This window comes from Gadus chalcogrammus, chromosome 19, assembly GCF_026213295.1.
Source record: "Gadus chalcogrammus isolate NIFS_2021 chromosome 19, NIFS_Gcha_1.0, whole genome shotgun sequence".
In the NCBI taxonomy this organism is placed as follows: Eukaryota; Metazoa; Chordata; class Actinopteri; order Gadiformes; family Gadidae; genus Gadus; species Gadus chalcogrammus.
This window is the reverse complement of record NC_079430.1, coordinates 16,809,382-16,832,326: the sequence shown is the minus strand read 5'-3', so window position 1 is coordinate 16,832,326 and position 22,945 is coordinate 16,809,382. Positions and strand designations below refer to the sequence as shown.

Genomic DNA, 22,945 nt, shown 5'->3' with positions numbered 1-22,945 from the left:
TGTGAGTGTGATTAGCCGTTGCAAGCCGTTTTGAAATTTGGCCTCTTCTGACATCACAGGTGGGCGTGTCCACCTAGATGTATGACGGATAGATGTGCAACGTTTGCTACAGTCCACAGGGAAGGCTGGTAGACTGATCTATCCAGCGCACGTCTAGGGGGACACGCCCGCTTGTGTTGACAGAAAAGGCCGATTTTTGAAAACATCGAGTAACGGCTAATCAATCACACCTGGTGGTATAACCTTTAATGCCTCAGACGAGGTCCTCTCACCCATGATTCTGTTTGGTTTGCCCCCACAGCGCCAAAGGCAGGGGCAAGGCCAAGGGCCGGCTGAGGTAGACCTGACCCCTAGAGCCGGAGAGGCGGACTGGGGCCCGGCCGCCGACGGCGACGGCGACAGTAAACCACCACGGGGTTACACTTGTATTGTTGGTATCATTTCATGTAGACTAGTCCAAAACCAGCCTCCGAGCAAATTAAAATCTACTCGGCCACAAAACACAATAAATATGAATTAGAGTTTTTTTGTGTGGGGTTCCTTTTTTTCTTTTAAACTGTAATTATTTTTGTGTGTGCGCCAGAGTGGACGCCAGTTAAGCTTCGGTTTTAGAATAAGCCATTTCTTTTATAATTGAATTGCTCGTTTTGTTTATTTTAAACGTAACGATCCGAACACTTCCCAAAAAAAAAGCTGTATCAACAACATAAATGTATTTAATCATCAGGGAAATTATATTCACAGTCATTCACATACAGACAATAACATTATTAACAACTAAATTTCACATATTTTCGGCACAATGTAAACAATGAAATAACTTAATGCAGTGAACGGTCACAATGATTTGGGCTCTTGCACACACACACACACGCACACACTCGCATGCACGCACACAAACACACACACCTAACAAGTATTTAAATTAGCATAGAGTGCCTATGGACATATCTTACTATACAATACCGCATGGTACAGTGAAATCAGTGATGTGCCTAAGTCCAGTGATTTGAGTATGTAAACTACGTAGCTTTTGTTCAACAGGCTGAAAGCTGTGAGTAACTCATACATTAGAATTCTGTGAACCCTTTCCCCTTCAGGGCTCCCCTGGCTTCTTCCCACATTATAATACGCTCATTTTCAAAATGCTACCGGCAACAGATAGAAAGCTAAATGAATTATGGATGCGATTTCTAATTTTCTCAGATCCAAAACATACCCGAGAATTCTTTGTGTGGCTGCAAAAACAAAAACCGGCCCGTCATTATACTGCTACTTGGTTGCCTGACAAGAAATAAAACACACTTTTTGCCCTTCAGCTGAATTCAATCATAATTCCTCCAGGAGTTTCTTGTGTGGATGTGTTCGCAGAAAAGAATAACTTAAAAAGGAAATTATAATAACAACCTGGTGTTATACTTCACAATAACTAAACGCAACAGTGCAACACAGACCTAAGCAATATGCATCAGATTCAATTTCTAAACATGGCCAACTTTAGTTCCCCTTTTGGGTGGCTGGGGTACTTATTCATTTACCAAAATATAGCCGGGGATACGGCAGTGCATATTCACCGTGGCAAATCTGAGAACTTGCAGCTCTTTTCAGACAGGAAGGTGTCTTCTTTGTTTCATGACACAGTGTTGTGATATGGGGATAGGAGCAGACCTCTCTCAGACAAGATGAGTCGAGCCCAGATCATCGGGCTCCATGCCTAGAGGTGGTCCACTTGACATCTACTTGATCACCACAGATGAGTCTCTCTGATCTCTGCAATCACCTGGCTAGCCTTCTGCAGAGCCTGTTGAAAACAAAGAAGAACAAGACACACACACACACACACACACACACACACACACACACACACACACACACACACACACACACACACACACACACACACACACACACACACACACACACACACACACACACACACACACACACACAGAGAGAGAGAGAGGATGAGAGAGAGAGAGGGAGAGAGAGAGACAATGGTTGAGTTAGGATACCACAGTTCCATCAAGGGGAGCTTGTTCGAATCCTACGTGCATCCATCCTTCAACGCACGCTCAACATTCACTACACCAAATGTAAACTACAACAAAAGCTGATCTTGCTTTCTTTTGTTCATTATACATTTTCTATCTTACTCAATCTGAAGACTATATAGTCACCGGCCTTTTCCCCAACAGTGTCTGCGTTTTGTATATTACTCGAGCCAAACAAACTTTTTAATAGTAGAGCTATCACAAGATTTCGATGTTTACAAGAATCAAAGCTAAGCTAGGTTAGCTGTAGCCTGCCGTAGAGAGGTTGATGCTGGCCTTTGATTGGATGGACACGTACAAGGCTCTGAAACCAAACATCATAACCTGGTTATGATGCTTGAGTGCGGCGGTCTCTCGACTGTAGTCGTGTTACAGTGAGCTCACCCCTCGCCCCTAAATCTCCAGACACTCCTTCTCACTCCTCGACACGCCCTTGTACACTCTACACCAATTAGTAAGTAAGCCTATTACTTATCTGAGCCCAAAGTGGTCGTCAAAGCGGCTTAGAACCGATGATACATGCGCCGTCATTAGAGAAAACTTATAAGGAAGCTTATAGAAATCCGAGAGTTATGATTGGCCCAGATCATCCACCATCAACAGTCAACATTCCCTTCACATACCACTTTCGTCCTGCCCTCAACCACAAATTTAATTACCGTATCTAATTTTATCCTTTTATACTTAATGCACCGTTGGTCACCGGCAAACAAAATTTAGAACCCTCCATTTGTCTTGTGCATTTGTATGAATTGACAAAAAAAGAGTACTTTGACTTTGAAACCGCCATAAGTCGTGTCCTCCATAGTGAAGGAACAGGTGTTGAAGCTCACCGCCGGGTGAAACAACAACAAACGCGACCTTCCCCTCCGTCTCTGCGCTCACCTGCAGCATGTCGGCCGACTCCTTGCGCCGCTGAGCCATGTCCTCCGATTCGGTCAGCAGTTCGTTCAGGAGGCCGGACTTGTACAGCTGGCCAACCAGCTCGCTCTGCAGGCTGTCCTTCACGTGGTTCACCAGGAAGTGCATCACCGCCTTCGGCACACTGCAGGCAGGGTGGGGGGGGGGGGGGGGGGGTGGACAGACGAACAGAGAGGGAACAGATGGTGCGTTACCTCAGCAGCAGATGGAGCAGGAGACAACGGGGGGACTGGTTTTGAAACCAGAGAAATTAAGAGTGTGTGTCGTAGACAAACACGGTTAAGTCTTTCATGGGAAGTTTCTGGTGCCAGCGGCTTGAAAGCGTTCAGATACGGTCCCCTGGGAAGAGGCTGTGGGAGTCGGGATGAGGACGACTACGTGGGCTGGCCTACTTGGGCTATGGCTGCCCTGTGACCCTTATGATGGTCTTGAGTTAAAGTCAATCGATGGACAGACGCGTAGTTGCGTAGTTACATGTCATCATCATCATCATCATAGTTTATTTTATCCAGGCTGGGAATTATTCCTCTCCTGAGGGTGGTGCCTCTCTGACTGTCGTAGTCGTCTTAAACGCCCTCTCCACCCAGAGCGGTTCTGGGCGTCCGTGGAGTCCGTGCCTCGCCCGGTCCTGCTCCACTCCTTCCTCCCACGTCTACTTCGGTCCCCCCCGGTCTCTTCTCAGAGGGCACCTCCAGTAGTCTCTCTCACATCGCGCTCACAGTCTGTTGATCGGGAGGTTTCTAAAACGGCACGTGGGCGGAAAACTCCCGTACCTGTCCTGGATGTTCTTGCGCACGATGAGGAAGTAGGACTTGATGAGCCGCTCGATGACCTCGCAGTCCCGCTGTTCCCGTGACGACAGCTTCCTGGCCACCGGTACGGGCTGAGGAGGAGGAGGAGGAGGAGGAGGAGGAGGAGGAGGAGGAGGAGGAGGAGGAGGAGAGCGAACAGGCTGAGTTCAACGACTGACGTTAAACATTAAACACCAAAAAGGAAACAAAACCAAAAACGCTGCGCTTAGCTTCGAGGAGCGTGGCGGTGGGCCCTTATCCTCACCACATCCAGCAGGTTGACAGCTCCCTTCAGGGGACTCCCGGGCCCCGAGCCAGGGGCCTCCTCCCCCTTCTTCAGCATCCCCCTCCAGTTCCCCGTGCCATCCCCGTCCGCCTGGGGCCCGCCGGCCTGCAGACAGCGGGGAACACAACCGGGTTCAAAACCATAATGAGAGGAGGAGAGGAGGGAGACGCAGGGCGCCCAGGCAGCGCAGAACGAGGAGAGAGAGAGACAGAGAGAGACAGAGACAGAGACAGAGACAGAGACAGAGACAGAGAGAGAGAGACAGAGAGAGAGAGAGAGAGAGACAGAGACAGAGAGAGCAGAGAGAGAGAGAGAGAGAGAGACAGAGACAGAGAGAGAGAGAGACAGGGACAGAGACAGAGACAGAGACAGACAGAGAGAGAGACAGAGAGAGACAGAGACAGAGACAGAGACAGAGACAGAGACAGAGAGAGAGAGAGAGAGAGAGAGAGAGAGAGAGAGAGACAGAGACAGAGAGAGCAGAGAGAGAGAGAGAGAGAGAGACAGAGACAGAGAGAGAGAGAGACAGGGACAGAGACAGAGACAGAGACAGACAGAGACAGAGACAGAGAGACAGAGACAGAGAGAGAGAGCAGAGGATTAACAGAAGTATACACACGCTTAATGGTACGATTAGAGGAGAGATCAAGACAAAGACATCGAGGCGTACAGCACTGGATATCGGGGAGAACAGATCAGGTAAATAAGCTCTCTGTTGAACTCGAGACGGAGCAGTTTTATCTGTAGGGAGGAGCCGGATATCCCTTCAGCCAAACAGCACATGCATAAATCACTTTGCTTTTGACATCTACAAATTAGTTAGGAGGGAGCATTGGTCAAGTTGAGAAGTAGCTCCTGCAATTAAGAAAGTTGTTTTCTGAAAGACAAGCATAGCATCACTGGGGAGGGGGCACGAAAAGTTCACAGATAGCAAACCAACACAGAAGGAGGAAGGCGAGACAAGAAGAAGAAGAAGGCATGAAGGCGAGAAGCAGGTATCCGAGTAGACTGCAAACCAAGGAGCATTCCTACAAACAACCATGCCCGTTTCACACACCAATCCGCCGACTCATGCCCCCAATAAAAACGCAACCAACAACCGGCCCCTACCAGCGTAGCTAGCCAGCGTAGCTAGCCAGCTAACTAGCGAGCCTGGCTGCTAGAAGGCAATTTTCTAGTTCGCCCGGCTGTTAACAAGCCAACTTGTTAGTTTGCCAGTTAAGCAAACTTAGGAGCTAGTCTGCCAGTTTAGCCCACTCCCTAGCCAGTGGGATGGTTTAGCCAGCTTGCTAGCTAGCGGGCTAGTTCAGGCCAGTTGCTAGCTAGTGGGCTAGCTTAGCCGTTTGAGCGAGCACCTTGGCACCGTCCATGTCCAGTGGGGGGGCCGCACCTCGACCAACAGACTAGCCAGAGAGAGGGGGGAGGCAGGGGGGGGAGAGAGTAGAGGAACAAGCAGGGGAAGATAATGAAGAACAGAGAAAATACAAGCTGGCAGTTGAGAGACCTTTTGAGGTTTGGGAAGAGAGAGAGAAAGAAGGAGGAGGAGGAGAGAGTGAGAGAGAGAGAAAGAGAGCGGGAGACAGAATGAGTGACAGAGACAGAAAGCGAGAGAGAGAGAGAGAGAGAGAGAGAGAGAGAGAGAGAGAGAGAGAGAGAGAGAGAGAGAGAGAGAGAGAGAGAGAGAGAGAGAGAGAGAGAGAGAGAAAATGAGAGCTAGACAGAGAGAAAGAGCGAGAGCAAGAAGGATGCGGAGAGAGAGAAAGCGAAAGAGAGAGCGGTAAGGGTGGATGGAGGTAGAGAGCGAGAGCGAGAGAGCGAGAGCGAGAGCGAGAGCGAGAGCGAGAGAGAGAGAGAGATAGATCAAGGGTATATAAATTCCTTGACAGAAGCTATCCGGCGCACTTCTTCGTGCCAGATCATTATCTTGAAGTGTTGTGAGCAAAACAGCAAAACATCTAAAACAACCGACGCCTGACTTCAATCACGCCGTGTGGACCGTTGCAAGCTCCTCTCCGGAGCTTTTGTGTTAGCAAGAACAAATACATATCACAGAGTACACACGTCAGGCCTGGCGGTGGTACAATATCAAACATCGTTGGGTTGGTCTGCTCTTACCTTGTCCCTGGGCACTGAAGTGGGAAGCTCCCTCATTCGGTTCCTCCTCTGTTCCTACAACACACAAGATATGGGAACTTTATTAACAAAAGTTTAAAGTCCATGTAAATATATATCATTTGTTTTTATAGATAGGTCTATTTTTTTAGTATACGTTGAGGGAGCAATTCCACACTATTGAATACAAATATTAATTAACTTTCTCAAGTAGAGGAAGAAAATAACTGTTGTAGCCGTACTTGTTTAATCTAATTTCTTATTGCATTCATTCGTTTGTTCTTCAAGATTGAACTTCTTAAAGAACACCTAAATAAATACATTATATATCCACTCATCTAATTAAAAAAAGTATGGATGAGTGGAAAAAAAGGAAAAGTTACTAAACTGAAACTTTTGCACTCTTCTTACTGGAAGACAGTACTTATTGAGAAGCACACACACACACACACACACACACACACACACACACACACACACACACACACACACGAGTCCATATTAAAATCAATAGCACGGCCACTATCTCCAAAGTACATTTGGAGACTTTATTATAAAACATAATACAAAAACAAAAAGTACATACTTCTATATTGTTGTTGAGGACCCCACAGGCATCTGCAAAGTCTGGGTGTTTGGTGTTGATGTAGGCCAGCTCAATAGCCACCAGATTATGGACCTATCAAGATAAGAATGAATAATGACATAATGAAAAACATCATCATGGTTCATGAAACACCTTCAATTTAAACTCAGTGAGAGGCCGGGCTGATAAGGGTGTAATAGGAGGGGGAGAGCTAAGCCTGGGTGGTAGTCTCTGTACTGGGCCCTGGAGGAGGAAGAGGAGGAGGAGGAGGAGGAGGAGGAGGAGGAGGGGGAGGAGGGGGAGGAGGAGGAGAAAGAGGAGAAAGAGGAGAAAGAGGAGGAGGAGGAGGAGGAAGAGGAGGAGGAGGAGAAAGAGGAGGAGGAGGAGGAGGAGGAGGAGGAGGAGGAGGAGAAAGAGGAGGAGGAGGAGGAGGAGGAGGAGGAGGAGGAGGAGGAGGAGGAGGAAGAGGTACCATCTCGTTGGTGATGGGCAGACGCTTCCTCAGGAGGGAGGTGACCACCTCCACGATGGCGTCGTGTAGCTTGGGGAACCTCTGCAGCTCCTGCACACACACACACACACACACACACACACACACACATTATGAGTTTCATAACTTCATTACTCGAAATGAGAACACCAGAGAAAGAAGCATTGGGAGTTAAGTGTGAACAAGACCGTCCAAATGGACCCAGAACAAGAGAGGATGTGACACACAGCCAAGTTGTATACTAATGATGGTAATAATCACTGGGGTACTAATCTGCTTTAAGCGTATCGCAATATTAAAGTGAGGTAGCTTAGGAACATTATAAAATATATTGGGGTATAGATGACTTCATCCATTATTCAGGTGTGGTAGTGCAGACGAGTTCATAACATCATTAATAATGATAAAACTGTATTTATAAGGCACTTTTCAAGGTATAAAGAGACAAAATCATAAAACAATGGTTTTAAATGTCACCTTGAAGTTGCTGTGGGTAAGATTTGACAGGCTTAAAAAGAGCAGGAGAATAGAGCAAAGAAATTTAATTAAACCCCCAAAAACTTTTCCTCCCTCCATCATTGAGATTCCAGACAAGATGGATTACCAACCCAATCAGGGAAGAGATGCCCCGATTGGTCACAAATTAGTAAGGAGTGGTCAAAAATCGAAATCTTGCCATACAGAGGCAGGCAGGGCCAACTCAAAGATCTATTCGTCTCGGAGGGCATTTCAATCACCAATAGCTGACGTCTCTATAATGGCTTCAATCTTACCGACATCAATATTCACCATTTTTAAAAAGCATAAAAGAGTAGTGCTATATTAAGAGAGGAGGAGGACAGAGAGAGTTCCAGTAGTTTGGGCCACTTTATATCATCATTATAATAATAAAACATTATTTAAAAGAGTTTAGAATAAGACAAAGAAGAATATCTATGGTTAAAAGAAGTCCCTTTAAAACCCATTTCAGTCACATCAGCACTGCGGTGCACTGTGCCCCCTACCTGCCCTCTGTAGTCACTGCAGCGCCCCTCACCTGCGTGTTGTAGTCACTGCAGTGCCCCCTACCTGTGTACTGTAGTCACTGCGCCCTCTACCTGCGCGCTGTAGTCACTGCAGCACCCCCTACCTGTGTACTGTAGTCACTGCAGTGCACTGCGAATCCCTACCTGCGTGTTGTAGGTACTGCAGCGCCTCCTACCTGTGTACTGTAGTCACTGCGCCCTCTAACTGTGTACTGTAGTTATTGCGGCGCCCCCTACCTGTGTACTGTAGTCACTGCGCCCTCTACCTGTGTACTGTAGTTATTGCGGCGCCCCCTACCTGTGTACTGTAGTTACTGCGCCCCCTACCTGCGTGCTGTAGGTACTGCAGCGCCCCCTACCTGTGTGCTGTAGTTACTGCAGCGCCCCCTGTGTCCTTTAGTAACTGCAGCGCCCCCTACCTGTGTGCTGTAGTTACTGCGGCGCCCCCTACCTGTGTACTGTAGTTACTGCAGCGCCCCCTGTATACTGTAGTTACTGCAGCGCCCCCTACCTGCGTGCTGTAGGTACTGCAGCGCCCCCTGTGTACTGTAGGTACTGCAGCGCCCTCTATCTGTGTACTGTAGGTACTGCAGCGCCCCCTACCTGTGTACTGTAGTTACTGCAGCGCCCCCTACCTGCGTGCTGTAGGTACTGCAGCGCCCCCTACCTGTGTACTGTAGGTACTGCAGCGCCCTCTACCTGTGTACTGTAGGTACTGCAGCGCCCCCTGTGTACTGTAGGTACTGCAGCGCCCTCTACCTGTGTACTGTAGGTACTGCAGCGCCCTCTACCTGTGTACTGTAGGTACTGCAGCACCCCCTGTGTACTGTAGGTACTGCAGTGCCCTCTACCTGTGTGCTGTAGGTACTGCAGCGCCCCCTACCTGCGTGCTGTAGTTGCTGCAGTGCTGGATGATGCGCTGCATCTCCTCGTGCACCAGTTCGACGCAGCGCAGGCTGGGCTCCTCCAGACGCTTCACCTGCTTCTTCACCAGCAGCTCGAAGGAAACCTCGGGCACGAACAGGGAGGGCCGTGGGCCCTGGGGGGGGGGGGGACAGACAGAGGGACAGACAGAGGGACAGACAGACAGAGGGACAGAGAGACAGACAGACAGAGGGACAGAGAGAGGGAGAGACAGGGGGACAGACAGAGGGACAGACAGAGGGACAGAGAGACAGACAGACAGAGGGACAGAGAGAGAGACAGAGAGAGGGACAGAGAGAGGGACAGACAGAGGGACAGAGAGACAGACAGAGGGACAGAGAGAGGGAGAGACAGAGGGACAGAGAGAGGGAGAGACAGAGGGACAGAGAGACGGACAGAGAGACAGAAGGACAGAGAGACAGAGAGAGGGAGAGACAGAGGGACAGAGAGACGGACAGAGAGACAGAAGGACAGAGAGACAGAGGGACAGAGGGACAGACAGACAGACAGACAGACAGACAGACAGACAGACAGACAGACAGACAGACAGACAGACAGGCAGAAGGGAAGGGGATGCACACCGTCAGAGCTTGTTTGCGTACGCCTGATGAGGTATCAGTGGGCGTGGCTGTGTGGAAGTAGGGAGTTAAATTAGAGCGGTGGGGAATGGGGGGGGGGATGTACATACGCCGCCTAGAAGCTAAGGAGGTTTGAGTCCCACCTCCGAAAAAGGTTCCGCGTTCGATCCCCAAAACGTCCTACAGACCCCGCCCTCGAGCAGCCTTGGACAACATGCCCCGCCTTCTTTACCGGCGCCATAATGAACGGCGTCTGCATTCACGGCCGTTTGCATGGCTTCAATTAACCCGCCTGAATAATCGCGGGTACCGTGTTTGTCTGTTTTTATCCCCCTGTCGAATTTAAGTGACGATTCTGTCGACCAATTCACGGACGGTGTGTGTAGCGACAACTTTTCGGCACCCTTTCAGAACTGCTTGGCGCCCCAACGGAGGAGTACCGAAAAACAGGTACGGCTCAGCACGGCTAAGTATTTTCCATCGAACAAACCGCTCGATGGAAACACGCCATTAGTGTCCTCAAGGCTGACGCATGAAGTGGTGAGGATGGACGGTAAACAGACAGACAGGAAGTGGACGCTGTGCTCACGGTGGCGTTGCGGATGGCGGTCAGGATGTCGATGGTGTTCAGACCGCCCAGAGGGTCCACCGACTCCAGCGTGCGGCCGAACGTCTCGTGGAAAATGTAGCAGATCCGCGCACCGCCGCACCTGGCGGACGAAGAAGAAGAGGAAGGAGGAGGTCAAGAGGTCATCCGTGACGCTAAGGCTCAGTTACGGTTCAACGTCGACGCAACGCAATAACCGGTTTTGTTTCTGCGTCGGTTTTAGTGAACGGACCAATCACAGCCCTTGCTGCTGCGAAACCTTGACGCAAGGGTACAATTTTTGGGAAGCGCGCGTCAGGCCCTTACGGTGGACGCAAAGAAAGGTCCGCAAGGACGTAAGGGGTCAGTAAACCCCCTTGCATTACGTCGACATGCAACCATAACTGAGCCTTTAGAGACAAATTCGAACATTTTCATCTGTCATGAACTTTCCACTTCCTGTTCGATAAGCCCCGCCTTCTTGTGCATGCCTTGCCTTCCAGGTATTGTTGGGTTTTATTGTTGAATGGTGACATCTACTGTATGCAGTGATTTACAGTGGGAGAGACATGCTGAATACATGTTTTCAAACTCAAAAATAATCGTTTGAATAATTGTGATTTCACTATTGACCAAAATAATCGTGATTATGATTTTTCCCATAATCGAGCAGCCCTAGAAATAGCTATACCTTGTTTGTGTTACAACTGATTCGCACAAGTAGACAAACCGTATTTCTACAGTGGCCTGTGTACACAGTGTTCATTTTAAACCTTCACAGACACTATTTTACTCTTGACTAGGGCTGGCTGAGTTTGTGTTTGCTGGTAATAGGCAATTACGTGTTTAACAACTCCCTCTTCCGGCAACATGACTGGACAAAACAAATATGAAGAAAAGAAAGAGAAACGACATGATCACCCAGATATGACCTTTAGATAACAATCCAAAGTCTGATTTCTGAGACTATCGCCCACCAAACCCCTTGCTTGGTTGAAGCAACAGCACCCCCGTGGGGCTGAGAATAGAAAGTGTCACGAGTGAGTGAGTTGTTAGTTATATGTTATTGCAGAACTTCTGGAGGGAGAAGCCTCAGAGCCTGAACAAACATAAACACTGAAAGGGGAAGAGGGACACCTGGTTTCCTGTATGTTAAAGAGATACTCAGAATTGTTTTAGGTTTTAATGAGTGCAATCCAACAGTGGCCAGTCTACAAGGTGTTGATTTAAAACCTTTACAGATTTTTTTTTTTCTAGGAAGCTTTGCATCCCTATCGGATGTGTTCGCTTGTCTTCCCACAGGGAGCACTTTACCACTGCACTCCGAGTTCGCGCCCGCTGTTAATCAACTACGCCCTCCCAGATCACAGATCCAGCAACACGATTGGTCGGTATAAATAACGAAAACGACAGACACCGAAACGTCCCCGTTCATCCAGGTTTTGAACTTGTCTGCCTTCAGACCGTTCAATTATTCAACCGCCGTTTGATTATTAATGTAAAGTGAGGGGTCCGCGGGACGGGGGGTGGACTCACAGCTCGGTGGTCTCGATGTACTTGGCCGTGCCCTCGATGGTGTTGCAGTACTCGGCGGCGAACTTGGTGATGAGCTGCAGCAGCGTGGCGCTCTGGTCCTCGACGGGCTCGCCGTAGCTGCCGAGCAGCGACTGGTACTGGGCCGCCAGCACGTTGATGCGCGCCTTCAGCTCCGGCAGGCAGTCCCGGATGTGGTGCATCAGCAGTCTGACGGGGGGCATACGGGTAAACGGAGATGGGACACATGCTCACGCAGGCACACATACAGGTCACGCGCACGTGTGTAAATGCACACACACAGTACACGTGCATAGGCGTGCACAAACGCATATACGCACACAGACACACACATGCCCGCACGCACACGCACACACACAAACTCGAAGATGCGCTTAAATGCACACACGCATGCATAGGTGGGCACACACATTTACACAACCACACACACGCGCACATACACAGATACAGATGGGTGTGAAACCATGTGCGTAAACGCACACATGGATGCATATAGGCGTGCACACACATATACACACACAACCACACACACACACACACACACACGATGAGCCTTCTCCACAGTATCATCGTGATATTTGATTGATCCCTGAACATCAACCGCTATCGGGGACTTGCATAATGCACAGCCTTTTAAATGTCAAAGGCAATCAACAAGAAAATACATCGGTGTGGTTTATTCACAACGCAACCATTTTCATTGGAGCTGCTCTTATTATTTCGTCACTATAATTGATTATAATATATGATCTGGAGGCAATGTAATTATAAATGATTCATTATGCATTATCATTGTAACTAATTGTGTAATTAATTTGATTGGATGTGTCGCGGTTAAAGGTGCTGTAGGTATGATTTGAGAGTTGTAAAGAGAGATCACAGTAAAGAGCGGAAGAGAGACCCTATAGCTGACTGATGGCAACGCCATTCTGAACTTATTGACTGAAATTAGCTCTTCTTACCTGCAGCGCCTTTAAATTCAGTACTATAATGTACTTCAATATAATAATGTAATTATAGTTTTTTCTATTTTCTACCTTTTAACTTTTTAACACTTGAACAGCATTTTTGCACTTTAACGGCACATAAAACGTAATCACGCAAACAAAATGCAAACTTGACGCTCATGAGCTCAAAGATGCTGATTGATTGCGTCACCTGTTGAGAGTCCTGGCCAGGTACTTTGTCCCGTTCCGATTGGCCAGGGAGGGGTACTTCTTCTGCAGGAAGGCGTGTTCGTCACGGACGGCGTCGGCCACAGTCTTCTTGTTGTTGATGTCCAATTGGCTCCTGAAAAAGAAAAAGACAAAATCATGAATACTACACAGAGTCTTCTAAACTTAGTATTGGGGGGCTCCGATATGAAATCAACCCCCCCCCTGCATATTGAGCAGCTAGGGCGAGCTGCTCATAGCATAGTGTAGTCTAGTCTAGTGTGTAGCATAGGGCAGTGTAGTGAAGTGTAGTGCAGTGTAATGAGGTGCAGTGCAGTGTAGTGTAGTTTGGTGTAGTGTCGTATACTGTAACATTGTGCATTGTAGTGTAGTGTAGTATACTGTAACGCTGTGTATTGTAGTGTAGTGTAGTATACTGTAACGTTGTGTACTGTAGTGTCGTATACTGTAACATTGTGCATTGTAGTGTAGTGTAGTATACTGTAACGCTGTGTATTGTAGTGTAGTGTACTGTAATGTTGTGTATTGTAGTGTACTGTCGTATACTGTAACGTTGTGTATTGTAGTGTAGTGTAGTATACTGTAACGTTGTGTACTGTAGTGTAGTGTACTGTAACATTGTGTATTGTAGTGTAGTATACTGTAACGCTGTGTATTGTAGTGTAGTGTAGTATACTGTAACGTTGTGTAGCGTAGCATAAAGCCAGATCCATCCCCACCTGTTGACCACCCCGATGAGGCCCAGCTTGACGGGGATGACCCGGCCCATCAACACGTCCATGGCGTCGGTGCCGGCGTCCATCAGGTCCAGCTTGGTCACCACCGCCAGCGTTCTCCTGCCTGGGAGCAACACACAGTAGATGGAATGCATACATGTACACATACATAGCTCAAATTCATGTACTACAACATAGCTCAAATTCATGTACTACGAAAATACATTTCATTTAACTACACATGCACTGTTATTAAAATACATGAAATAACATCTGAAATAATGTTAAACATCTCAAATACATGTGAAATGTCGAAATGATCTTAAGAACGCAATACAATAAAAGGGATAAAAACACTGTTTAACACATTCGGAAAATATGCTCATTGCTCAACGCTGCCAACAAAACAAAACAAACCCGCACCAAAGCGTTTCATGGACGCATTGTACGTTCCGGCTCCGGCGTTCAGGACAGTGTCTACACGGTACGCGCTAGGGGATGAACGGTTACAATAAATCTTGAACGGTTACACAACCCCTTTTTTTCGTGTACACGGTTAACCGTTTTTTTATTAATGAATGATTTAAAAAAAATATATGTAATAACAATAATAATAATAATAAAAATAAATATTTTTAAAAAAATATATATATATATATATTTTTTTTTTAAATATTTATTTTTATTAACTACTTAAATTCATGTGAGCGCCCGCTGTCTCCCTCGCACCATATAGGGGATTATTTGTTTATCAACACGGCGGATGCGCGCGCAGAATGATCGCAAAACGAAAATTTGTTTGACCGGTTGCCACGGTTATCTCCGTGTGGTTAATTTGCAGTTGCGGTGTTGATTAGGATGTCGTCAGCATACTGTTGCATTAAACTGTAATCAGAAAACGCGGTTATATGCTATATACCCTATAGCAGGGGTGCCCAACCTTTTTTGACCAAAGATCTACTTTTCAAGTAGCCAACCTCCCGAGATCTACCAGCAAACCTACCTTCAAGCCGGGGGGGGGGGGGGGGGGGGGGGGGCAGAGAACAATTGTTGACGGGGGGGGGGGGGGGGGGGGGGGGGGGTTGTATCGTGAACCTACGGACTTCAGTGGGGGTTTCATTCCGTCTGCGCACAGCACCTTCTCAACGATAATCAATAATCTTCCTCCCACTCAGGGTGAAAATGGTAGGTCTTAGCTTGTTTCCCCTCAGCCATGCCAACGTTTAGGAGTGTGTAACTACTGTTGACGGCTTTCAACTGCTGTTAACAGCACATGCGCTACCGCGCGTATATGTCCCGCGCAAATTTAATTTCATTAAAAAAAAAAAAAAAAAAAAAAACTTTTTTTTTTTTTTTTTTTTTCTTCACCCCTCGCGATCGACTTGGGATCTGTCGGCGATCTACTGGTAGACCGCGATCGACTGGTTGGGCACCCCTGCCCTAGAGTATCCGTGGTATAAAGGCTGGGACGAATTTCGAATTATAAATATGTAAACTTTATGTTGAAAGTACGGACCGTCGCGATTCCCACTGAAACAATGACGCGGTGATTATTATTTTTTTTTTTACGGTTTTCATTTACTAACCGGTTACACATGTGTACACGTGTACCCATGCACACCCCTAGCACGCGCTTTAACCCTGTGCACCACCGTGGCGCCTCCTACAGCACTCTTGCCACTTGTTTTTTCCGAGTGACGCGGGGACCAAGCCAGCTCTGGAGGCCCTACCGTCGGTGTCCACCTCGCGGGCCACCTTCAGGGCCTCGGAGGTGACGCGGGGACCAAGCCAGCTCTGGAGGCCCTACCGTCGGTGTCCACCTCGCGGGCCACCTTCAGGGCCTCGGAGGTGACGCGGGGACCAAGCCAGCTCTGGAGGCCCTACCGTCGGTGTCCACCTCGCGGGCCACCTTCAGGGCCTCGGAGGTGGCCATGTCCGTGTTGGCGGCGGTGACGGCCAGGATGATGCAGTTGGGGTTGGCGATGTGCTTGAGGATGAGCTCCCGGATCTGGACCTCGATGTCCTGGGGCTGGTCGCCCACCGGCACCTGGGGAGGGGCGGGGTCAATGTTGGAAAGACGTGCACGCTGATTGGTTCTTCGTTAGCGAACCGAGTCGGAATCTGGGCGGTGTGAATCCACTTTGGACTCATGGGTAAGGTCCAAAGGGGACCATACCCCGGATAAAAAGGGAGCTAGGAAACCTCAGAGACGGCTGAAAAGGTACTGGGTTCGATCCCCCAATGTCAGCAGGCTACCAAGATGACATAACCCCTGACCTGCATCGGACATGACACGTGTCTGAATATCCTCTTCAGATAAAGACATCAAAAATAAAGACTAAAGAGCATAACCTCAAAGAGTAATTAATACGAAAATAAGGCGTTAGATAAAAACTTGCATCCAGCACCTCTGGGGGGGGGGGGGGGGGGGGCAGAGTCACACCTTGTTCCCTGTTCAGTTTCAGAGATATTATACAGGAGAACATTTAATTAACAAAGGTGGATAGAGCATTTAGAAGTGGATTTGAATAAGTGTATGTCTACGTTGGCCAGTCTACATGGGGTTTATTTGAAAGCTTAAAAAAATACGTTCACTACTGCAGAGTTTGTGTTGGCCAATTACACACTTATAGATTGCCTCCTCGGGCGACATGATTGGTTAACACAAACGCTGAGCGAAAGAAAGTGAAAAGCCCTCATGCCTCATTCAAGCAGATTGCCTTTACATATTCATCTCAAGAGTGATTTGTGAGACTCAGTGAGAGTCGGGTGCACTGAGGGCGTTCGTTACCTTGGTGATGCCTGGCAGGTCGACCAGCGTGAGGTTGACGACGTGGGGGGAGAAGATTTTGAGGTGGATGGGGTCATCACTGATCCCCTGCAGGTGTATAATCAAAGAGAGAGAGAGAGCGACAGCGAGAAGGAGAGAGAGCGAGAGCGAGAGAGAGACACACACAGAGACACAGAGAGAGAGAGACAGAGAGAGAGAAAGAGTTTGAGAGTGAGAGTGAGAGACGGGAGGAGAAGGGTGCTACATAATTCACAGCCGCAATCAGACACATAATAAAAAGGAGCTATTTTGGGAGCTTATAATAATAAAGGGGGCAGAGGAAATTGTATAGAAGGACCCCTGGAACATTTCTAAGTAGATGCCATTTGAACACTAAATTCTACGACGACGACGATTGAATAGAGATTTTACAAAAAAAAGCTTTCGAGACAAAGATGCAATACTATCAAGGGAAATCACATGAAATAAAATCAACTGATGAAATAGGTCTAAGGTCGAAATCATCATATCCTAATATTTAAACTTACGATATTCTTATTTTTTTACCAAACATGCAACTGTTCTTGAAAAAATTCTGAAAGCAGACTTTCTATTTGAGATGTGTTGAGCGGTTGAAGTAGGGCTTTAACTTTGAAATAGAACCCACCTTATTGCTCCCCGACACTCTCTCGGTTTCATTTTCAATCTCCAGTCGGATTTCCTCAAAATCTGTGAAGATCTGAGAAAACAAAAGGTCATGAACACACAAAAACACGCTTGTATTGCTTTTCAAACCCCTATCATATCTCCCTGGGTAACTTCATACCTTATTCTTGGTGTGTAGAAACTTTCCCCAATCCTCTCCTTCTCTGCCTGCAACAAACAAGAAAACAAACAAACCAAAAGCCTAGTTATTCTCGTATCACAGCTCTAAGCTCATGAACATCAGTGGCTACTAGGCTAAAGGTGTAGTATGTATATGTCATGGTCTAACTGGACATGTCTAGAAGATGCTGGATTTTTCAGGAGCCGATGCCGATACAGATATTAGGGAGGGAAAAATAACCGATATTGATATCGACCGTTATTCAAAATATAGATATATCGTCATGACATGAGCTAGAGGAACCAATTAGCTGCGAGGGGAGCATGCCCCTAGCCAGCTCAGAGGTCACGAGGTCCAGAATTGATTTAGAGCTAACATTAAAATAGAAGGCTAAGTACATCTGCACAATAAAAACCGCGGTAGAGAACTTCTCCGAGTTGAGTGTATGCTTAATTCTTACTTGTTGTCTTTGTGATGTCCCCCCTGGACCCTAACTCTTACCCTGATGGGGATTAATTACTGACCTTCACCCAGAACATGGTATAAGTCTAGGGAGGGTTAACGTTAGGGCTGCTCGATTATGGGAAAAATCATAATCACGATTATTTTGGTCAATATTGAGATCACGATTATTCAAACAATTATTTTGGAGTTTGAAAACATGTTGTATTTATTCAGCATGTCTCTCCCCCCAAAAAAATTGTAACTGAGAAATTTCAAATTGTGCCTTAAAAAAGTACACAAAATGGTCAAAAATAATCTAAAATGATATACAGATATGTATCCAGCTGCCCTTTCTATAAAACATTAAAACTTTTTTTTTTTCCAAATTCCGATTAATCGCCCAGCCCTAGTTTATGTGGATGTGCTCAGTTAAAGCATCTAGAGGATCAACCACCAAAGTAGAGGATTTATATAGGAGGTAATTCTATTTAGACATTGACACCATTTGTCATATCGGCAAACTTAAACTACGATAGCGATATATCGGGAATAGGCCAATATCAGCTGATAAAATTGGCAAACTGATATATTATGCGGATTCTTATGTCTACTAAAACAACTACTACTACAACAACTACTACCACCACGTTTACTACTACAACGACTATTACTATGGATCCATACGGAGTGTGTTGCTCTTCAGATAAATAAAGGAATCTGGGCTAGCTGGGTGTTGTTCTAGGGAAACAGGGGATAGCCAGGGCTATTAAAGTGAGGACACCTGTCCTGTACAGACCATCTTTAGAATGGACAGGGTTTTTCCACATGGTGCAGTCTGCTGATGAGGAGAACACAAATTATGATTGTTGGACGATAAGAAGTGATCTATTGAGTCTAGTTGTCCCCAAATGGCAAAGACAGGACACAGTGGACGTATGAGAATGTTTTTTGCCCTTTTTCAATGTTTCTGAAAGGAAACCTGTTTCTAACGATATATTGATTAATCGACCAATGAAATCCTGGGGCAAAACATGCAACATTTCTAAAGCCGGGACAGATTGCCACTAGGTCAATCAAGTAAGTTCTACTGAGATTCATTACTATACGTTAAGGCCAAATCCCATTACCACCCCTTCCCCCTCCCCCTTGTTTTTGTAGGGGTAGGGCTATCTCAATTCTCCTTTCAGTTAAGGGCTATCGCCAAGACGTAGGGCTACGTAGCCCTTGAAATGAAGCTTCCAAAGGACCCCATGTCTCATTTCTTAGGGGAACGTTTTACCCCTCTGTATTGAGGGGCAAGGGGAAGGGGGAGGGGTAAGGGGTGGAAATGGGATTGGGCCCAAGTCTTTACTTTAGGTGAATGAGTAGGGTAAGGGCAGCTAGCTCAATGCCTTCAGGAAGGCACCATGTGGACATTGGGATTCGAACGCAGAACCTTTCGCCTGGGAGTCCTCATCACCAGACCATTCTTACCCTCATCCTCCTTCTTACCCCCACACAATAATAAAGCAATACTTTCTTTTCAGATATCTGAAACAGTACAGGATTAGGTGCGGGTTGGGCCTTGAATGAAGCATATCAACTTCTCATCCCATCTTTAACCAACAAAGACTACTCCATTGACCCTTTTCACGGAGGTGTCCTAGTGCAACACAGGTTTCACTCATAACACTAATAATGGAAAAAACTAATCGTACCTACCAGGGCACCGGTAGTAGCCTAACCGAGAGGAAATAAGCCCTCCCCCCTTGCCTGGTACTAACAGTATTAGACCCATCATTTGTGTTACGAGCGACCACTGGGTTTGCCCTGGCCCTGACACCTCTTCGCAGTGGGTCTATTTCGATAAATGTCACACACCGTTCTCGTCACACTTCTTGCCGTCCCCAGGGTCCACGTGGACCAGCTGCAGGATCAGCGGTCGCCTGGTAACGACACCGGTCCCACGGGGCAGCAGGTCTCTGCCAACCAGGCTCTCCAGCACAGAGCTCTTTCCACTGCTCTGTAGACAACGTGACAACACAGCAAGACGTGAGGACGTGGCAACAAGACCTGCTGGTGGCAATGCATGTACATGCACCAGTCAGATTGGAGTTCAATGCAATCAATACATGGCAAGAATGTCAATGCAGAATGGATGATTCACATGAAGAGTACAGTGGAGGGTCTATATTACAAAACATACCTTGCACCATCATATTATCATGTTAACTAGTCTTCTAGCGATGTATGGCAGTGCATGTCGCTGGAATACTAGTTAATATGATGTGTGTTGCACTACAAATAGCGTTGTATCAGCAGCACCACTATCGCTGACTGTTTCATAGTTTAGTCTCAGAGCTGACTGTCTCAGTGAGTATGCACCTAGATATATACATTATTCAGATTCATCCACACTGACCTGTTTGGCTAGAGGTTATTAGCATAAACAGCATTTCACTAGGAGGAGACGCACATCATGTGAGGGGGTTTACCTGGGTTCCGACCACTGCTATCTGCGGCAGCTGTATAATGTCTGCTCCGACCGTGTTGAACACATCCTGCAGCTTGTTTATGACCGGGATCAGAGCATCCATGTTCACGGAAGAAACTCAACGATTGGGGACAATTAAACAAATGAAACCGCTGCTGCAATGCTGTGATGGAGCCAAAGTCATTCAATGTCTAACTGTCACCACCATTACAACAACACACCCACCCGGAGAACGTTATCTCGGGAACTGGGATATGAAGTTTCCTCCGACGGCCCCGCCGGTAAGGGTTCAACAGGGATGACGTAAAAGAACTACAACCACGGTCGGCAGCACAATTTACGACTGTCGTGACGTACTTCGACGTGAATATCTATCCAGGCGTGAACTGCGCATGCGCTTATGTATGCGGACGACATTGCGAGCTCCTGATCGACAACTTTCAGTTCGCTTTCTCCCGTCAAACTTCACGGAGTGGTAACAAGACAACACGACCACGGCAACTGTTTGGTGACTTTGTTGTGCGCTTTCGTTCCGACATGCTGCAGTTTCTGGTGAGTTACGTTAATCGTTGGCGTCTGACGGGTTTAGTTGAATGTGAAGCGATGCTCTTCCTTACATATTTATACCCGTAATATTTGAAACTGCATGATTATTGTTGGCTGTATTATCCGCTTTATCTCCATCCAGACCATTGTGTAAGCTCAACGTCTGTTTATCTCTGATAAACGTATTGTATAGACTCAACGATAAGATTACTATTCATACAATTGTGCCAAAAATACTATGTAATGTTTGACGTTATGATTTTTCCTTTACAGGCAGGCTTCACGTTGGGGAACGTCGTGGGGATGTACCTGGCTCAAAACTATGATGTATGTATACTATAGAAAGTATAGATCAAAGGATCACACATTCATCATGATGTCCATATTCGATATTTGACAGCGTTAGTTCAGAAATGAAGTCTCGCGAGAGTTCATTATTGACACAACTGATAACCTAATTAATTTCCAAGGTACCCAACATTGCCAAGAAAATAGAAGCCTTCAAGAAGGACGTGGAGGCAAAAAAGAAGCCGCCAGACTAATGTCACATGAGATAATGAGGGGAAGAAAGAAACTGGAAATATTTTGTTTTTATTTAAATGATACGTTTGCATACGTGGAAAAAAAAAAAAAGGATGACTCTTTTACTGAAAATCTAACAGTGCCTTTGCCAGTATTATCTCAGATTTTGATTGGATTTGAATTAAACTAGTGGTCCAAAAGGCAATGTTGACCTTATAATTCACTGTTTGACCTATATTTTTACACATTATATAATGCACTTGCTGGAATTTGCGAGATTGAAATTGTGTGGTATCACTAATAATAAACCAATGATCTGGTCTCAAAGTTCAGGAAATAATCTTTCAATAGTTGCAGCTATCTAGATATGATATGCAGGTTATCATTATGTAATTCCAAATATATGCAGAAGGTACCATTGTCCTTGTCTTTTGTGTGCATTCTGTGGTTTGGTCCATTCATAGGCTACTTTTTGCCCTTGGATTTCTTCTTTCGTCCCTTCCCTTTCTTTTTCTTTTTTTTCTTTGAATTTTGCAACCCAAACCCTCTTAACTCGAGACAGTCCGCAGCATTGTGGGCAATGTAGTACAGGTTTTCCATGGCTGCTGGGCTGAGAATGTTTACCTCAGCCTGGGATGTCCTGGCACTTGAAGATCTCTTTTTAGCTGGCTTCTGTTTGGCCGTCTTCTTGGCAGGCCTCGAGCTGTTTGCCCTCGATTTCTTTGATTTTGGGGGCTTTGAATACAAAAAGAATAGAGCATAAAACACCTACTGTAGTTTACAGACAAAACCACTTATCAAAGTCCAGCATTCAGAAGTTACTAGTTAATGTACTTTACCATTATGAAGGCATTCCTATTCAGATTCCAATGTGATAAGTCATATCCTTCAACATGAATGAGGAATACATAATTAGGAATTCATTAACTTAGTCAGATAGGAGACTGATATGATGCATAACATGTATTATCATGTCTGGCAGTGTGTATTGGATTTAAAGAAATGGGTCTTACCTTGGCACTTCAAACTAGCAACAGCTTAGCCTGGAATGGGACAGTGATGGCTGATTTGTTGGCATATTGTTGTCCTAGAGACGGTCTGAGTCGTTCAGACTGAATGAATGGAGATGCCGTTCACCAGCAGCCTGTAAATCCTCACCCTTTATTGTATCCGAGGGGCACCTAGGCAACTGCTAGTAAAAACACTCAACGTTGAGTCAGTGACAATGAAGTAGTGAGATGTAGTTTATATGGCCTCACACAGAGCAAAGCCGACTCAAAAATGCTATTTTATTCTCAGTACAAGCCAACAGGTGTGTTCAGTTGATATGAAACAAGTTTCAGATTCTTTGGCAGCTCTAAATTTAAATAATCATCCGTTCAGCCCTTGGGACCCCTTTGAGCAGTTGTTGACCTCTGTTACATGCGTGTACATCCCGTCAATGTAGAGCAAGTGGAACAAAAGCATGCAGAAGCTCCCAGAGCTCCTCACTCATGCGTTTTTCTATAAATACAGACATGATCGTATAGGAAATCCAATATGGACTTGAAATACGTTTCTCAGTTTTTG

General features: G+C 46.4%; 4 protein-coding genes across 5 annotated transcripts in view; 2 read left to right on the top strand and 2 right to left on the bottom strand.

Moving 5' to 3' along the window:
* Positions 1 to 1,324, top strand: part of LOC130372883 (troponin T, fast skeletal muscle isoforms-like) — a 116,914-nt gene extending 115,590 nt beyond the window's left edge. The window contains exon 15 of the mRNA XM_056579043.1: positions 302 to 1,324. Coding sequence (XP_056435018.1) covers positions 302 to 341 — 40 coding nt within the window. The 3' untranslated portion in view covers positions 342 to 1,324. The remainder of the gene's footprint in view (positions 1 to 301) is intronic.
* LOC130372609 (dynamin-1-like protein) lies at positions 647 to 20,584 on the bottom strand. 2 transcript variants are annotated; one of them, XM_056578711.1, is made up of 19 exons: positions 20,310 to 20,584; positions 19,696 to 19,837; positions 17,392 to 17,438; positions 17,233 to 17,304; positions 16,587 to 16,673; positions 15,680 to 15,842; positions 13,799 to 13,919; positions 13,063 to 13,194; positions 11,887 to 12,093; positions 10,354 to 10,474; positions 9,146 to 9,301; positions 7,220 to 7,309; positions 6,748 to 6,840; positions 6,165 to 6,218; positions 5,405 to 5,452; positions 4,029 to 4,154; positions 3,746 to 3,855; positions 2,937 to 3,096; positions 647 to 1,801 (listed from the first exon to the last, which is right to left on the bottom strand). In XM_056578711.1, exons 1-19 carry the CDS (start codon positions 20,409 to 20,411, stop codon positions 1,745 to 1,747), a joined length of 2,088 nt encoding a protein of 695 aa, XP_056434686.1. In that variant the 5' UTR covers positions 20,412 to 20,584; the 3' UTR covers positions 647 to 1,744. The 2 variants fall into 2 exon arrangements, with proteins under 2 accessions (XP_056434686.1, XP_056434688.1); XM_056578713.1 differs by lacking the exon at positions 5,405 to 5,452 and having other exon boundaries at positions 648 to 1,801; positions 20,310 to 20,583.
* Positions 20,585 to 20,694: 110 nt separating this feature from the next.
* Positions 20,695 to 21,509, top strand: stmp1 (short transmembrane mitochondrial protein 1). Its single transcript, XM_056578551.1, has 3 exons — positions 20,695 to 20,860; positions 21,128 to 21,181; positions 21,325 to 21,509. Exons 1-3 carry the CDS (start codon positions 20,846 to 20,848, stop codon positions 21,394 to 21,396), a joined length of 141 nt encoding a protein of 46 aa, XP_056434526.1. The 5' UTR covers positions 20,695 to 20,845; the 3' UTR covers positions 21,397 to 21,509.
* LOC130372505 (small lysine-rich protein 1) lies at positions 21,325 to 22,431 on the bottom strand. The gene is made up of 3 exons (XM_056578550.1): positions 22,390 to 22,431; positions 22,216 to 22,262; positions 21,325 to 22,111 (listed from the first exon to the last, which is right to left on the bottom strand). The coding sequence occupies exons 2-3, from the start codon at positions 22,216 to 22,218 to the stop codon at positions 21,842 to 21,844; spliced, it is 273 nt and encodes a 90-aa protein (XP_056434525.1). The 5' UTR covers positions 22,219 to 22,262; positions 22,390 to 22,431; the 3' UTR covers positions 21,325 to 21,841.
* Positions 22,432 to 22,945: the final 514 nt, after the last annotated feature.

Coding starts and splice junctions, on each gene's coding strand:
- stmp1 (XM_056578551.1), top strand. Junction 21,182..21,324: donor ACCTGGCTCAAAACTATGAT/GTATGTATACTA, acceptor TTAATTTCCAAG/GTACCCAACATTGCCAAGAA.
- LOC130372609 (XM_056578711.1), bottom strand. CDS start 20,411: ATGGATGCTCTGATCCCGGTCATAAACAAGCTGCAGGATGTGTTCAAC. Junction 13,920..15,679: donor CCGCGAGGTGGACACCGACG/GTAGGGCCTCCA, acceptor TGTTGCTCCCAG/GCAGGAGAACGCTGGCGGTG. Junction 9,302..10,353: donor CCGCCATCCGCAACGCCACC/GTGAGCACAGCG, acceptor CCCCCCCCCCAG/GGCCCACGGCCCTCCCTGTT.